At 39.4% G+C, this 17,028-nt stretch overlaps 1 protein-coding gene across 5 annotated transcripts in view; it reads left to right on the forward strand.

Moving 5' to 3' along the window:
- The window catches only part of Sorcs1 (sortilin related VPS10 domain containing receptor 1), a 497,305-nt gene that overhangs the window by 167,421 nt on the left and 312,856 nt on the right, over positions 1 to 17,028 (forward strand). For all 5 annotated transcript variants that reach the window (XM_048338294.1, XM_048338297.1, XM_048338296.1 and 2 more), the window contains exon 2: positions 15,986 to 16,053. In XM_048338294.1, coding sequence (XP_048194251.1) covers positions 15,986 to 16,053 — 68 coding nt within the window. The remainder of the gene's footprint in view (positions 1 to 15,985; positions 16,054 to 17,028) is intronic.

Consider the following 17,028-nt stretch of genomic DNA (forward strand, 5'->3'; position numbering starts at 1 on the left):
CGCTCAAGGCTAGCACTCTGCCACTTGAGCCACAGCGCCGCTTCTGGCCGTTTTCTGTATATGTGGTGCTGGGGAATCGAACCTAGGGCCTCGGGTATACCGAGGCAGGCACTCTTGCCACTAGGCTATATCCCCAGCCCCATGTTATCAGTTTTTGATGCAGATAAACTTGGTTATTTGCAAGGCTGAAAAATAGCATCAACAACCTTGCCTTAAAGGCTGATTCTGGTGTGAGTTTGGGCTGAAGGCACCCAGGGGATGATTTTTTAATCTTTGTTTATCCCCTTCAAGCTCCTCCTCCTGTTAGCCTCACACATTTGCTCCTCACACTATGTCAACAGTCCTTCTGGGCCCACACAACCCATGGGTTCCCACTTACTTCTGTCTTCTCCCATGCTGACTTCCACAGCCAGTGCCTTTCCCTTTCACTAGCACTTTGGCTAAAGGAAGGCCTGGATGTAAGGACAAGCTCTTATGAGACCTTTCCGGATAGATTCCCATGTTCCTTCAAGGCTAATTCTTCATACCACTTTGAACATACCTCTATCATAAGCACATTACATAAATTTGCCCGAGGCCCCCAAAAACAGTGATCAAAAGCACAAAATTCCTTGTGGTTAAATGGAAAGAAACTAACACTTAAGCTCTACCAAAGGACCATAGGAATTACCATATTACCATAAATATGAATCATATGATGTAAAAACAAGTGATTCTCTCCTAGTCATAATATAAGGGCAGACAGTAGCACAAGCTGGTGTTTACTCAACCCTCATGAATTAGTCCTATACTCCATATCTAAGAAGAATCCCGTAATTCAAGGACAACACGTTTATCTTTGTTGTGGCTGCTTCCCTGCCAGGCACTGCCATTCAATAATTCTGCCAAGTGGTATCTTTTTCTCGTGACAGTGTGCTAAACAGTGATTTATTGCTTGAATACACATTGCTTTCGTGGAAGTGATTTGTTTAAAACAACAGTAAAGCGCTAAATAAATTATTCATCTCATGCTAATTCTTTACTTTTATGTGCTGTAAGTAAGCTTCAAAATAAGAAGCCTGTGGGGCATTTTATTTTTTGCTGCATTAATCTTGGACAGTTTAAAGCGGGGCGGGGGAGAAGAAAGAAATACAAGGAAGAAGTTCCTTTTTTTTTTTTTTTTTTTTGAGGAAATACACTTTTTTTTTCTCCCTACAATCTTCTGTAGCTGCAGAGAGCTTTAGCAGACTCTCTTTCCTCTTCCCAGGTCCTCAATAACTTTGTAAGTTACTTACTGAAGCCCTCCCACTATGCATGCAGAACCCCAGCATTCCTGTTCAATGATGTCAGTTGTGCCTCTCCTTTGCTCTGTAGAGAGTCCTTCAGTTCAGCCCATTCCCTGAAGTGGGCCAGTAAGCAAAAGGCTCCTTCCCTGGAGATTTGCAATTTGCAGAGCAGATGGATTGCTGGATTTCTAAATTTCACTGTTGTTGATTTAGAATTAAGGGATTATGAAGTGAGACAAGCAGCCCTGACATATGTATCCATCTCCCATGGGATAGAGATATCGTTTGTTTCTAGCTTCCCTTTATTTTCTTTATTAGAAGCCTCTTTTTCTGTTTTTGAGTTGGGGAGCAGGGTGACTTTCAGTTCAGGATATCTATCAGCCAGGAGCAGGCAGGCGATGGTGTGGAGTCATGGTGAGTGCCACTTCGCTTTTTAGATGGACACAGCAGATTTAACATCTGAGCCCTGGACTTAGAGTGTTTAGGTTCAAATATTGACTCTCTCACTTATGAGCTACTTCATCTTCAAGTCATTAAAACTCCTTGATCTGTGACCAAGAAGTAAAAAATAGTAATAAATAAAATTTCAAAATACCAGTGTGAGCTTCATAGAGTAGACTAGAAAGAAGATAGATTGTTATTTGGAATATTCAGCAGAGTGACATACACAAACTAGTGATAATAATCCAGAAAAAAAAGGATATGATATTTTCATCAATTCCATTTAACAAGTAAAGACCTTAAAATAATTAACTAAAATATAAAAGGTGGCCTTGTTAAAATCTGGACCTCTTAACCCAGTAGGGTTGAACCTTGCAATCACACACACTCTATTTGGCTTTTCCCCCATTACACAGAGGAAAAGATGGAGAGAATTTCATAATGAATGGTTTTTAGGCTACCCTGGGTTGCTCTTTCTTAGACAAAATAGAAAGTGGATCTCCCTAGTGTCCTGGCCAACCTTCAGGAATCCTACAGATTTGTGCATGAAAGCTAACGCTCTTGAATGAGAGGACAGAAAAGTCAGTAAACCTTTGGACTGGATCATAGACAAGTTTTACAATCCCTCAGCCCTCACAAAAAAGACACACACTGTTGAGTTACTGGTGGCATTTAGTCTCTCAATGAGCCTATGCTTTCAAAAGGAAATCTGGTGTACCTGGCATCTCATTACTAAAGTTGGAATTTACAGAATTGGCAGTGCTCATGTCTTTCCTTTACTCAGGGTTTTGTGGTCCAATTCGACTCTGGAAACCAGCTGCAGTAATGACTTCTGTCAATGGAACATGTTGTCTGTCAGTGCCTTCACCCATACAGTGACAGGCAGCCAGTCAGAACATCAACAAATACTGACATTCTCTAGGGCAGTGGGAGGTTATTATGTGCAAGTCACAGGGAGTTGTGAGAGTTAAGAGGAGGTTTGATAAGATTGCTTTGAAGGTGACAGCTGGAGCCAGATCATGCTTGACTTTTTTTTTTTTACATACTATGCAATTTAAACTTTATTTTAACACTGATGGCCAACCACAAGCATATTTTGAAGAGTGAGAAAGAGAGTTAACATATTATTTTCTTTTAAAAAAATATTGTCATGTAGGCGTTGTAAAACACAGGAAAGAAGCTGGCAGAGTCATCAGCCCTCTAGGTGGGAACTGATGTCCCTGGGCCCTTGTTGAAGTAAGGTTAGATGGGAGGTGTGTGCAGAACTTGGGGACTGGTTGTATATGGGGTGAAGAAAGGATGATGGAGACAAAGAAGCCTCAGAGACATTACCTTGAACGGTAACAATGGCATGATGAGTACTACCAAGGCTGAAAATAGAGCAGGTCAAGGTATTCAGCACTGAGAGCTGTTAACAGTAGGAAGAATGGGAGAAAACATGCTGTGTAACCACGGAAGAAACACATATTCAAAGAGGCGTATTAACTAAGTGAGAGACACAGTGGGTGGAGGCAGGGTCTTGGCTCAAGTCCATGTCTCCTGATTCATGGCTAGGGCTGCTAAAATGGATGGCTTTGTTGAAAAGCTTTAATGAGCATCTAATGAGGAATTCCAGCCAAAGGTAAATTTACAGTGCAGCAAATGAAAGTTTAAGACTTGGGGTTGTTATTTGCACACAGATTTTGTGAATTCTGAAAATTGGGAGGAAGTTTTAGATGTTTCTAGGTGTATGAGACAGAGAGAGAGAGAGAGAGAGAGAGAGAGAGAGAGAGAGAGAGAGAGAGAGAGAGAAAATGCCAGGCTGCAATGAGAAAGCATTTTTTTCTTTTCTTCCTGCTTTTTCCTTTTTCTCTTCTCTTCTCTTCCTCTATTTTCTTCTCCTTCCTTTTTCTTCTTTCTCTTTACTGTCTTTCTTCACATTTTTATTAAAAATATATGCTGATACCAGTGAGTATATTATAATGTTTTTATAGGTAGATATAATGTCCTCAGATTAAATTCACCCCCTCTAGCACTCTTCCTCTTCCTTCTTAAAACAATTTCAACATGTTTCATTATTTTAATTTCATGCATGCATGTAAAATATTCTTAAAGTAATGTGTCCTACTAGTCATGCTAACATAATGGTTCAAAATTAGATTTTTTTTATGCTTTCTGTCACGAAAAGACAATAAATGTGTAAGACTCATTTAGCCTTTATCTCTCCAGCAAAAACTTTGTTACTTATGGATTCTGTTTAAATTTGAACTGCATATCAGATTGCCTATGCTTGTAGGGTTTTTCTTTAGGCCAATCTATTTTAACTCAAACTACAGTGACAGAAAAGGCAAAAGAAAATTTCTACTAGATAAGCCAATTATTACTGCTTATTGGTTATTTATTTATTTATTTTTTGCCAGTTCTGACACTTGGAATCAGTGCCTGAGCACTGTCCCTGGCTTCTCCTTGCTCAAGGCTAGCACTCTGCCACTTGAGCCACAGCGCCACTTCTAGTCATTTCTATATATGTGGTGCTGGGGAATCAAACCCTGGGCTTCAGGTATACGAGGCAAGCATTCTTGCCACTAGGTCATATTCCCAGCCCTTATTGGTTATTTTTTAGGGGTAAAAATTTCTTGTTCCTTCCTAATCCACCATCAGGTTTGTTGTTTCTTTCATACATAAAAGGAAAAAGTATAATATTGACTTATTGAATAATGCCTGGAGTTTTATACTTACTACTTTTCATAATTGTGTTTGATGGTAAATGAGAAAGAAAAAAATATATATATACGCATATATGACCTATATAGTCTTTTCATTTTTCAAATTCCTCTTTATTCCGTGATTTATGATAGGATGCTTCTATGATAGTATTAGCAAGCTCATAAATAAAATGCTAACCTTGAAAAATAATATCTGCTAGAATTGAATTGACCTCTTCCGACCTATGAATAGCAACATAAAAACCAAGTTTGAGAGGTGGAAAGGGAAAGACTTGCTTCATTTCTTTGTATTGAAGCTAAGTAACAGGCAGCGCATGAACAGAAACCTCTCATCATTAACATGCAGTTTGTTGCTTAATGGTGTGTTTACTTTGCATGTAAGTTCTTGCATAGGAGGAATCTTAATGTTTAGAGAGTGTCTATGATTCAGACAAAATGATTTGAGAGTGTTGAGATCTATCTTTCTCAGTTCATTGCTTCAGAACTTGGAAGAAGATAATTCTTTGCTTCACATCCTCTCCATCTCTCTTACAGAAGCTGGACTGTGCCCTTTTACTCAAACATATGTTTAATAGACTGCTAGAGAGAAAATGATACAAGATATACTATTGTTCTTACGGATGTGGAATTTGGGGCATTGTCTGTGTTTTGTTTTGTTTTTTAACAATATACCAGGTCCCATTTGAGCACCAACCTGGAGGAAGATGAGTCAGTTTTACCTTATCATGCCTTCCCCCCACCCCTCCATTAAGCTTGAAGAAAGGTGGCCAAGGCCACCAGAGAATGCCTCTTCCTCCTAAACACTATGGAGAGAAAAAAAGAATATGATGAACTGTTTTTGAGCTTTGCAAGTGAAATTCTATTTCCTTGAACCATAGCTGTCTAAAGTACACAATGAGTTAACTACTTTCCTCTCCCTACTCCCTAGCCGCAAGTTTCATATATTAAGATTTTAGCTTAGGATCTCCAGGTCTGCTTCATTTTTGCATTTTGTCATCTACCTACAGAAAGATGTTGTTTTATTTATGCATTCCCTTACTTTTTGCATAATTATTTCATTTTGACACTTTGGTGGGATTACATTAGTGAAGCTGGTTGGCCTTTTTCTTTAAAAATGTCTTTTAGTTTAGCATCTTTCTTTTCTTGTCTGAAGGCAGAGGATATGTGAGGAATTATTTGGGGGAGAATAACTTACCAACAGACAAAAAACATGAATGACCAAAGTTACTCACTTGAGATGAATATAGGTTTTTGGAAATTATTCTTTTCTGTTATTAAGTAGAAGAGACAGTTGAAGACAGAGAAGCAGCAGGGGTAGAGAGGGAAATAGGACTGAGGAGTCACTTACCTCTCTGTCTTAGTATTGTGAGATTCAGAGATTTTGGAGGGAATTTGGAGGGAATAGAGAATATCCCATAATGTAGGATAGATATGAGACATTTGAAGATGAAAAATGTTATTTTAAAGTTCTTCATCACAATATGACTGTTAGGGTCGGGGAGGGGGCAGTAGAGACCAGGTCAGTGAAACAAAAAACTTCTTTTCAAATGGTATTTCCCACAGGTTTGGGTCAGCGACCTTACATTATATATCTAAAACCAAACAACTACTAAACATAAAAAGGTCTAGAATAGACCTATCAGTGGATCACAGTAGCTGAATAGCTATGTACATATGATCATATAAGATGAGGATGAGCAAAAACAACTCCAAGAGAAGGACACAGGAGGATTCTATGGTTGACATTACATTTAAAGTTCTAGGTGAATTTCCTTTGTCATATGCTATGTGGTTACTGTATATGATTTTGGTACACTGTGTATTGTATATATGTCTCCCTGATCTAGGGAAGGGAAAGAAAAACGAGGGTGTAAGATATCACAAGACATGTATTCACTGCCTTATTATGTAACTGTACCCCTTTTGCACAACACCTTGTCAACAAATTTAATTAATAAAAAACAAAGATCTTCATCACAAAGCAAGTTAGCAGTAGTGAATTTGAAATCCTTGTGTTTGTTTGTTAAAAGTAACGTTCTAGCTGTAGAACATCTATTATGAAACATCTATTATGAAAAACATTCTTTTACTTGCTTCTAATGAGGAAGGTCTTAGCTTTCAGCAGATTAAAGAAGTTGCCTTGAATGAGAACTTGTTATTTTTTTCTACACATAGACAAGGCTCTGTAGCTGCTTTGTGGGTTGTTGCCTTAGGTCTTAGCTACACATGACCACTGACTCTGCAGAGAAAGAAATTCATAGAAAAACACAAGAAATTTACTGGGAAGTTTTTTCACTTTCCATAAGAGCTTCTGTGCGTGCTGTGGTTGGCTCTGTGTCTTGCAATGATTCTGTTATCTGTACTTCTCTATCTCTGTTGACATCACTATTGGTTGTCTTGCCTCTTAGATTCTGCACAAGAGATGCAGTAATTCTTTATTCACTCAATTTCACTGTCATATAGAAGATGTTGCATAGAAAAACATTGCCTTAAATTATAGGCGGGCTACCACAAAACCTAAAAGTCATGGGATTGAATACTTCCCAGAGCGGAAAATACTTTCTAGGTTGTCATGTACTCCAAGTTGAAATGATTGTTTCCACTGGAATTTTCATTTTCCAGCTATGCTTGCATGAAGTGGATTACTTTTATCTAGAAAATTTGGAGTATATGGGTATGTGTGTATGTGTGTATCTGTGTGTGAGTGTGTATCTATCTATCTATGTGTGTGGATGGTATGTGTACATTCATATGCATTATACACACAACTTTTCAATTACCTTCTGGGGAACCTTGAAGCAGTTCGGCAATTGTGGATGTCCTTTTCCTTTAATAAAGGAATGTGATTACACATTTGCTCTCCCTGTGTATTTGGGGAGTTGGTTTGTTTTTATTTAATGGAAATATTAGGGTTAGAGATGAGGGGCAGATCAAAAAAGAGCATCTTCTTGTCATATTATTGTCAGAACTTTAAGTACAGAAGGTTTTTGGAGAGAAAAGATAGCTTACTTACACGAGAAAATGTAGCAGAGGAATAGTAGCAGATTCTTAGAAAAAAAAACCTTAAAAGGAAGAAGAGCATAGAACAATGTAATTCGCACACTGAAACCAAATATTTGTCAACCCAGAATACTCTATACAGTGAAGCTTTCATTCATAACTGAAGGACAAACAAAAATATTCCATAATAAACAAAAAGTAAAACAATTTATCATCAGTAAGGCAACATTACAGAAAATACTTGGGCATTATACATATATATGAACAATGTACAAATAAAAGAAGTAGAGGAAATATATCCAACCAGAAAAGTAGATAAACAGAGGAGAAACAAGAAAAGACCTAAAACCTAGTGAGGAGAAGATGATAGAATCTACTGTGTCTTTCTCAGTTCTAACACTATCTTAATGGACTTAGTTCTTCCATGAAAGGCCATAGATTGGCAAGTTAAATCAAAAGGCAAGACCCAACCATCTGCTGCCTACAAGAGACACATTTAACTGACAAAAGCGTTTACTCAGGGTGAAAAATTGGAACAAAATCTCCCAAACAAACAGACCTCATAAAAAAGGCTGAAATAGTGATACTAGTGCCTGATAGAGTAGCCTTGAAATTAAAATTGTTAAAAGAGACAAAGAATATCACTTCATATTAATAAAGCAAATTCTCCATCATGAAGACATAATAGTTCTTAATATTTATACACCAAATTCTGGAGTACCCAAATTTGTTAAACAAATACTAATGGACTTAAAAATACATAGTATATCCTCCAAACAATTATATTTGCAAACTACTTTCTGCAATGGATAGATCATCCCAGCAAAAACTCAACAGAGAGACCTCAGATTTAATCAAAAACATAGACAAACAGAATCCAACAGACATCTAGGAATTATACATATATGTATATATACATATTATTCTTGAATTTGTGATCCATCTAGGATTACAAAGATCAATGATATTATTAAAATAATATTCATTCTTTTATGTATCGATAATTTTTTCTTATTGAATCACATTCTTAAAAGATTATTGCTCCCAAAATTAGTGAAAATCTTTAAGATTTAAAGTTGGTTAAAAACTTGCTGGGCCAAAGACACAAGCTGGAACACACATATTTTAAGGAACATCGTCATTTTGCAAGTTAGCTTCTTTTCCCTAAATTTGGAGCATAAAAAACACAACCCAGGACAACACAAAAAGTTCTTTTTACCTACTCTTCAATCCTCCAGTGAATTATTCCTAATACCATCCTCTCTCTTATAATTCTCGGTCACTGTTTTTGCTTCTATCCACATATGTAAATGTGTCCAATGAAATGTTTTCTAGGAAGTTAGTGCAATAAACAGAGAGGGCTCTTTGAGCTGAGACAATGGGGAAATCTTTCTCAGGGAAAGTTGGAGGCACTGGCATTTACTCTGCCTTAACCTACTGGAATCCTCAAAAGGACCACTTCTTGTTCACAATAGCTGTGTGTCACAGTAGAACGGAAGATTGTAGCCCATAGCATATTTAAATTCTCTTGAGTCTTACCATATATCACACTTACAGAAATACCTGCACAATCCAGCTTCATCTTGATTTGAAAACTAGGACCCCATCATTAGCTACCTTATTTAGAATTAGCTACCTTATTTAGAATTTAGAGCTGCAAGCCATCAGGAAACAAAGAAGCTTCAGGAACCTGCAGGCCAAAATCTTCTTTGCTTAGAAGCCTAAAACATAGTTAGCTTCCCTTGAAATTTTGTTTCTAAAGATAGACAAAGGAGAGATGGTTGAGAGCAAGAGGGTAAGAAACAGAGAGAAGGAGAAGGAGATAGTAGGAAAATCATTAGTAATAGAAAAGCGAGGAAAAATGTCAACAAGTTTCAAGATTACCCTGAAATGAAGATTATTTAAAAAAAAAAAAAAGGTAGAGTGGCTAGGTCGAGTTTTGATAAGCACACAAATATTCTCAAAACCTTCTAGCTGCCTTCCAGTGGGGTGAAATTTTAATTCAGTAAAGAATCAGGGGAAAATGATGGGTTACCATTTAAATAGGAACTAACTATCTCCTCAGCACACGATTTCCAGATGTTGCCACTCCTTTGGGGAGGTGGAGGATATTTTTTTAAGAGGTGACCAAAACCAAAATAGACATAGGTCACAAGTGGTGGGTCCTTAGGAGTATCTTGCTCTGGCTGGTATTCTTTCTCCCCTTCTGTTTCCTGGTTGCTGGGAGAAGAATCTCCTCCAATACACGCTTTTCCAGCCAAGAAGCTCATTGGGAGGAAAGGTCCCAGCATACACGGATGGCCATTGAAAGCATCAGCAAAAATGAATCTTCCCTCCTTTAAGCTGCTTCCTTCAGATATTTTACCACAGCAACAAGAAAAGTAACAATACAAGTGTTTGGTTTTTTTTTTCTTCATAAGTATCAATGGAAAATTTTGCCCTGCTTCTTTGGAACTGTATGGCAAATTTTGTATTCATTCTAGCACTCAATGCAGAAGATTTAAAATATATACAGTGTAGAAAATCAGGTTCTCAAGAACATACTCCAGTGATTCCAAAACCGTTTATGGATTTATTTCTTTTTTTATATAATTTTTTAAATTTATTTTTCTTATTTATTGTAAAAGTGATGTACAGAGAGGTTACAGTTTCATACATTAGGCCTTGGGTACATTTCTTGTACTGTTTGTTACCTCCTCCCTCATTCTCCCTTCCCCTCTCCCCTTTTCCCTCTCCCCCCATGAGTTGTTCAGTTGGTTTACACCAAATGGTTTTGCAAGTATTGCTTTTGGAGTCATTTGTCTTTTATCCTTTGTCTCTTGATTTTGATATTCCCTTTCACTTCCCTAGTTCTAATACTAGTATATACAGTATCCAGTGTACTCAGATGAGATACAGTGATAGCACGGGTACAACCACAGGAAAGGTATACAAGAGGATCATCAACAATAGAAGCTACAGTTTCACATGGCATATTGAAAGTAATTACAACAGTGATATAACAGTCGTTTCCATAACATGGAGTTCATTTCACTTAGCATCAACTTATGCATTCATAAGGGCATAGCTATTAGGCTCTTGTGAACCTTTGCTGTAACTAGCCTAAACCTGTGCTAATTATTCCCTATAAGGTACACCATAGAGTCCATGTTTCTTTGGGTCTTGCTCACTTCACTTAGTATAATTTTTTCCAAGTTCTTCCATTTCCTTACGAATGGGGCAATGCCATTCTTTCCGATAGAGGCATAAAATTCCATTGTGTATCCATTCATCTACTGAGGGGCATCTGGGTTGGTTCCATATTTTAGCTATGACAAATTGTGCTGCGATGAATATTGTTGTTCTGGTGGCTTTAGTGTGTTCTTGTTTGTGGTCTTTTGTGTAGATGCCCAAAAGTGGGGCTGCTAGGTAATAGGGGAGCTCTATGTTTAGCCCTCTGAGGAATCTCCATACCGTTTTCCAGAGTGGCTGGACCAGTTTACATTCCCACCAACAATGAAGTGGGGTTCCCTTTTGGCCACATCCCCTCCAACATTTATTATTGTTAGTTTTCTTCATATAGGACATTCTTACTGGGGTGAGGTGGAATCTCAATGTTGTTTTTGATTTGCATTTATTTTATGGCCAGTGATGTAGAGCACTTTTTCATATGTCTCTTGGCCATTCTCATTTCCTCTTCAGTCTCTTTTTATATCCTTAGCCCACTTGTTGAGGGCGCTGTTGGCTCTTTGTGGTTTTGTTTTGGAGGAATTTAATTTTTTTAGTTCTGAATATATTTTAGATATGAGGCCTTTGTTATGGTTTTATTTCTAAAATATATTTAATACTAGCAATGAAAAAGAGTTTTCCTATCCAACTTGGACACATGACTAACGATTGTTATAATACAGGGCATAAAGAAGGCTGTCTGTGTATTTTTTAACTTATGTTGCTGCCAAATTAATTCATCTTAATACATACCAGAAGGAATACTTGCCCTGCCTTGTTAACACACTGAACACTTTTCACTGGATTTTTACTAATTAACAGTAGAACACACTGTTTAGTCTACCATATACTAGGGTCTCTATCTTCTCAAATGGTTTGCTGTGTAACTCAGTGCCAAAAGTGGCTGGAATAGGGCTGGGGATATGGCCTAGTGGCAAGAGCGCTTGCCTCGTATACTTGAAGCCCTGGGTTCGATTCCCCAGCACCACATACACAGAAAATGGCCAGAAGTGGCGCTGTGGCTCAAGTGGCAGAGTGCTAGCCTTGAGCAAAAAAAGAAGCCAGGGACAGTGCTCAGGCCCTGAGTCCAAGCCCCAGGACTGGCAAAAAAACAAAAAAACATAAAACATTCTTCAGGGCTGAGAATATGGCCTAGTGGCAAGAGTGCTTGCCTCCTACACATGAAGCTCTGGGTTTGATTCCCCAGCGCCACATATATGGAAAACGGCCAGAAGGGGCGTTGTGGCTCAGGTGGCAGAGTGCTAGCCTTGAGCGGGAAGAAGCCAGGGACAGTGCTCAGGCCCTGAGTCCAAGGCCCAGGACTGGCCAAAAAAAAAAAAAAAAAAAAGTGGCTGGAATAGAAGAGGAGAGGTGTAAATTGGCAAATGAGCTTTTTATAGGGTCCTTCACAATAGTGTCTCAGTACTATACAGAGGAGGTAAAGGGCCACAGTTGATGGAATTCTTCAGTATGGGCTGTGAAAGTCTCAGAGAAGAGATGTGATAGCTTAGGGTTCCAGTTATGACACATTGGTTCAATTCTGGGGCTGGTAACTTTACTTGCTTCCTGGAGGATGATGGTATCCTTTTTCTCACAAGATTTAACATTGTATCTGGCACTCTCCTACTCTCCAAAGCATTGATACTTCCTGTTAGAAGCTTGGCAGGTGGTACGTGCTGTCTCTAAGTGTAAACAAAGTGAGATTCTTCCAGGAGATTTGTGAACCACAAAAGGCAAGAAGGGGCCACAGAAAAATACTAGGGCAAATCCCATGCAATGACAGCAATTCTTAGACTCAATAGAGTGGTTCTTCAGACATAGCACTGCAGAAAGTTCCAGAAATAACTGGTAAAATGCAAGTCCTGGTATAATAGAAGTGTTGGTTGTCAAGCCACAGATGTTCCGATGATAACTATTTAAAGATAGCACCACAGGATTTGGAAAGAAACCTAAAACACCTCTCATCATGATCACTGTATTCTTTCAAATCATGGATATTTGGGCATTGTTTAATAAGAACAAGATACAGAGACAAATGGAAAATTAGTAGATTCTGTCTTCTGTGATTGTATGAGTGTTCATCAAAACAGCCTTGTTACATACTCATAAACTCTACACATAAAAACCATGAAACAAATGAAAAGTAACAATCATGCATATACTATTTACTATGTTTTACTCAAGTGAGTTTGAAAACACAGTTATAAGACAATAGTACCTGATGAGAGTAGCAATTGTATTATTTTTCCTCACTTAACTAGTTATTTAGCCTGTGTCCCCTTTAACATGGGCTGTTCCTACAAACTAATATCATGAATTAACAAAATCAGGGGGAACTAATAAACAATGAAGCAAGGTAGGGAAATGATTCACCATTTTACTTAACATCTTGGAGTAAATTGATAAACAACCCACACAGGTAGTAATGAGGGGAAAAAATGAAAGCAAGAGAGAACTCAGCAGATGGAAAACAGAACTGGCCGGTTAGTTTCCTCCCTGCTCCAGTGCTGCAGAGGGAAAGAACAAACTGATTTCAGAGATACACTTTGAAATGCCATAAAGGATGCCTCTTGGGGTGCAATATTGATGACCCCCTGACTATATCACTGGCATTTCACTTTTACTATCCCATCAAGGAGATGCATATTACGGATTTCTACCTTCCTGCCCTGAGATTCACTTAAACTTTTTTTTTCTTTTTTGGTGAAGCATTGCATGCTGGGTTCTAGGGTTCTTCTGAATTTTCTCATCAGATGAATGGGAGGCACAGCCTGTGAACTACATTATTTGGTTAACTGTCGTATCAAGAGAAGAACTAATTAGAAATGCTTTATGCCTATACCCCCATTTTCATGATGAGGGATTTATAGGGTTACACCATATGGAGATGGAGCATCATTCTGTATCTTCAAACAAACAGGCATCCTGCTGCCACTGATCAGGACTCCTGGGATGGCAGTGATTGAAATTCAGTGCTCAGGGTGACTTAATTGGCACACAGGTCTGCTAAGCATATGCCCCCACCACAGGCCTGCCATCTGATGTGCCCACAGGCCTCACTGCATTTCACACAGGCTCACATTTTGCTAGAGGAGTGGCAAAGTTGTGAGCAGCTCATAGAAGGAAGCAATGCTATGGCTTTGGGGAGAGCTGGCCTGGGAGGAAGGGGCTTTGGGGCTCTCTGCTGTGAGGTTACCAGAGTTATTCATTTCTTCCAATTCAGGACAATGGCAAAGCCATTGCTTGTTGTAGAAAGTGCGAAGAAATTCTGCTCTGCATTTGTAGCTTCAGTAAATCCATCTCTGTGTGAGTAAATGCTCACGCGGAGGAAATCAGCACAACTGGGCAGCACACTGCCTTGGAATTCAGTGTTACCATGTCCTGTGCTCATTGCAGCTGGAACCCATCTCTTTGTCTTCACAGAAAATCAATGACAATGTTTTTTTTGTTTGTTTCGTGTGTGTGTGTGTGTGTGTGTGTGTGTGTGTGTGTGTGTGTTGAGTTTGAAACAGCAGAGCTGGGATGATTTTTTTTTTAATTTTCATTTATTTATTCATGTATTTATTGGGTGTCAGTTGTGGAGTTTGAACTTGAGGCTTGGGCATTGTCTCTGAGCTCTTTTGCTCAAGGCTAACACTATACCACTTTGAGCCACAGCACCACTTCCAATATTCTGGTGGTTAATTGGAAATAAAAGTCTCAAGCTGGTAGCTCATGCCTCTAATCCTAGCTACTCAGAATGATTCCAAGCCAGCCCTGACAGGAAAGTCTGTGGGACTCTTATCTCCAACAAACTACTCAGAAACAGCCAGAAGTAGCACTGTGGCTCAAAGTGGTAGAGCTCTAACCTTGAGCCCAGAGAGGCTCAAGGGACAGAACCAAAGACCTGAGTTCAAGCTTCAAAACTCACACACACACACACACACACACACACACACACACACACACACACACGAAAAAAAGAGAGAAAAAGAGAAAGAAAGAAAAGAAAGGAAGGAAGGAAAGAAGGAAGGAAGGAAGTCTCACAGACATTTCTGGCTGGGCTGGCTTTGAACTATGATTCTTGGATCTCAGCATCCTGAGTAGCTATGATTACAGGTCCAGATTGGGCCAAAATTTCTAGACTGTGAATACCACACAAAAAACACTGGAACAGCAACAAGACACTGAAAAGATCTAGAATCCTAATGTGTTCTTTCCTTACAAATAGGAGCAGGTGTTTAGAAACAGGTGGCGAGAAGCAGGCTGCCCTGTTGAGTGTTTTCAAGTATCCCAGGGCTTGTATACACCAAGAAACAAGATGTATCTGGTTTCCAGCATTAGATAGCACTGAGAATGGGTGTTTCCACACTCCAGCAATGACTCACACAATAGCACTTTCTATTTTCACAGACCTCCCAGTATTTCTTTGTGTTCTTTTCTGGCAGTAGGGAAAATCCTGGCTCATTGTGTTCTGATTTTTGAAGGCATAGCTAGTTTATGATTTCCTCTGAAAGAGGCTAACCATAGTGATAAGTGAAAAATCAGATGGGGCTTTGGGGCTATGGAATCTTAAGTCTGGGAGTCCTTCCATCTCATAAGTTCCCTACAACTATTTGTTCCTAAATGTTAACTTTTGTAGGGTGTTTTTTTTTTTTTTTTTTCCTTATGGAGACTTTCCCACTCTCAATTCTACAAGCTGGGACCTCATGTAACTGAGATTTCTCTCCTTTTTAACTGTGGCTTAGCCCTTCTTGTATTGCATAGTGGCTTCCTAGAAATTGAGATGTCCACAGAATTATTGAAAGCTGAGCTCACAAAGAAGGAAGAATTATTGAAAGCTGAGGTCACGAAGAAGGAGTGTGGAAAGAAACTGGCATTGATCTCCATGCTAATTTATGTGGCGTTAGAATGCATTACTCTAATTGTACTCCTCATGTCACCCATTCTGGGAGTTAGCATTGTCCTGTGTCTCCTTTCATTGATGGAGATATTGAGATTCAGAGAAGCTAAGAAGTTGATCTGTGTGGCCGACTATGGAGGCTGGCAACTGTACCAGTGACATTCCTTAACTCTCAGTTCTTTGGGTTCTTCGTGGGGTACATACTTGACAACTCTTGCTAGCCTCCCCTAAATGTTGCACCACGCAGGGCAAGGAATTAGGGGCGTGGATGATAAATTGTGGCATGGAGAGCAAGAGGTAGGTGTGGCAGACATCTGGCCTAAGGTTTACAGCCCATCCCTAGTTACTGCAGCTAAGGCTATAACAATTCATTCAATTATGTTAAGCACCCATTAAAGGAATCCTAAAGCCCTCCCCTGGGCCATTTCAGTTCTAAGAGACTGTAATTGTTTGAGACTAACCATGATTTCTTCTTTTGCCTTCAGGTGATTCTCATTTTGACAAAGCTCTATGATTATAACCTGGGGAGCATCACAGAGAGCTCGCTTTGGAGGTATGTAGATAAATTGAGCCAATAATTACGATGTTATTTAAGCATGGTGTCTGCTATTGCACTCTCTCTCCTTTCCTTCTCCCTCTCCCTCTCCCCGCCCCCACCTCTCTCTCTCTCTCTCTCTCTCTCTCTCTCTCTCTCTCTCTCTCTCTCTCTCTCTCTCTCTCTCTCTCTCTCTCTCTCTCCTGCATATCCCAGTGAGAAGGCTGCTGGTTCTATGCACCCATGCTTCCTTTATTCATTCTGTTTCCCTGAGCTTTCTTTTCAAGGCAGTCCAAAGAATTGCATTCTTTATTTAGTCTGTCAGATCTTTGTGCTACACTGTACATTCAATTATGCTTATGCATTTTGGGTCCCCCTGGCTCTCACTGATGGAGAAGGAGAATGTAGGTTCTTGTGTGGACGCTACGCTGTACATTCAATTATGCTGTGCATTTTGGGTTCCCCCTGGATCTCGCTGATGTAGAAGGAGAGTAGAGGTCCCTCTGTAGAAGGGATCAACACAACCTCTGGGGCTGAAGAATTCAGGCTTCCTGCCAGGATCATACAGTGTTAACTCCTGAGTCTGCACTGTGTCCCTGGAAGGTCAGTTTACTTTTTACTTCCCCAATAAATCCATCTTTTTGCCTGAGACTGTCTCTGCGTGGTGGTCTCTTGGAGGGACGTGGAATCTCCTCCCTTGAACCCCGTAACATTTCTAACTGCGCATGGACCTGTGCCTGACTAGATGTATGCAGGTGCATTCATGTGGTAAGTATGTGTGTGAGGTGAACACATATCTCTGGGATCCATGCTGTTTTGCTTCACAAACGTGGATTGTGCATGAAATACTGCTTCGGATGAACAGGTGTAAGTCTTTTAGAGTCAAAGTAACTTGTAAGTACCAGGACCAAAGTGCAGTTAGGCAGTGAAAGATTCAGGTATTGTTTACTTGACACAGGCCAATGAGGAGAGCCAATCAAGAATGAGAAAACC

This window comes from Perognathus longimembris, chromosome 2 (genome assembly GCF_023159225.1).
Source record: "Perognathus longimembris pacificus isolate PPM17 chromosome 2, ASM2315922v1, whole genome shotgun sequence".
Lineage (NCBI taxonomy): Eukaryota > Metazoa > Chordata > Mammalia > Rodentia > Heteromyidae > Perognathus > Perognathus longimembris.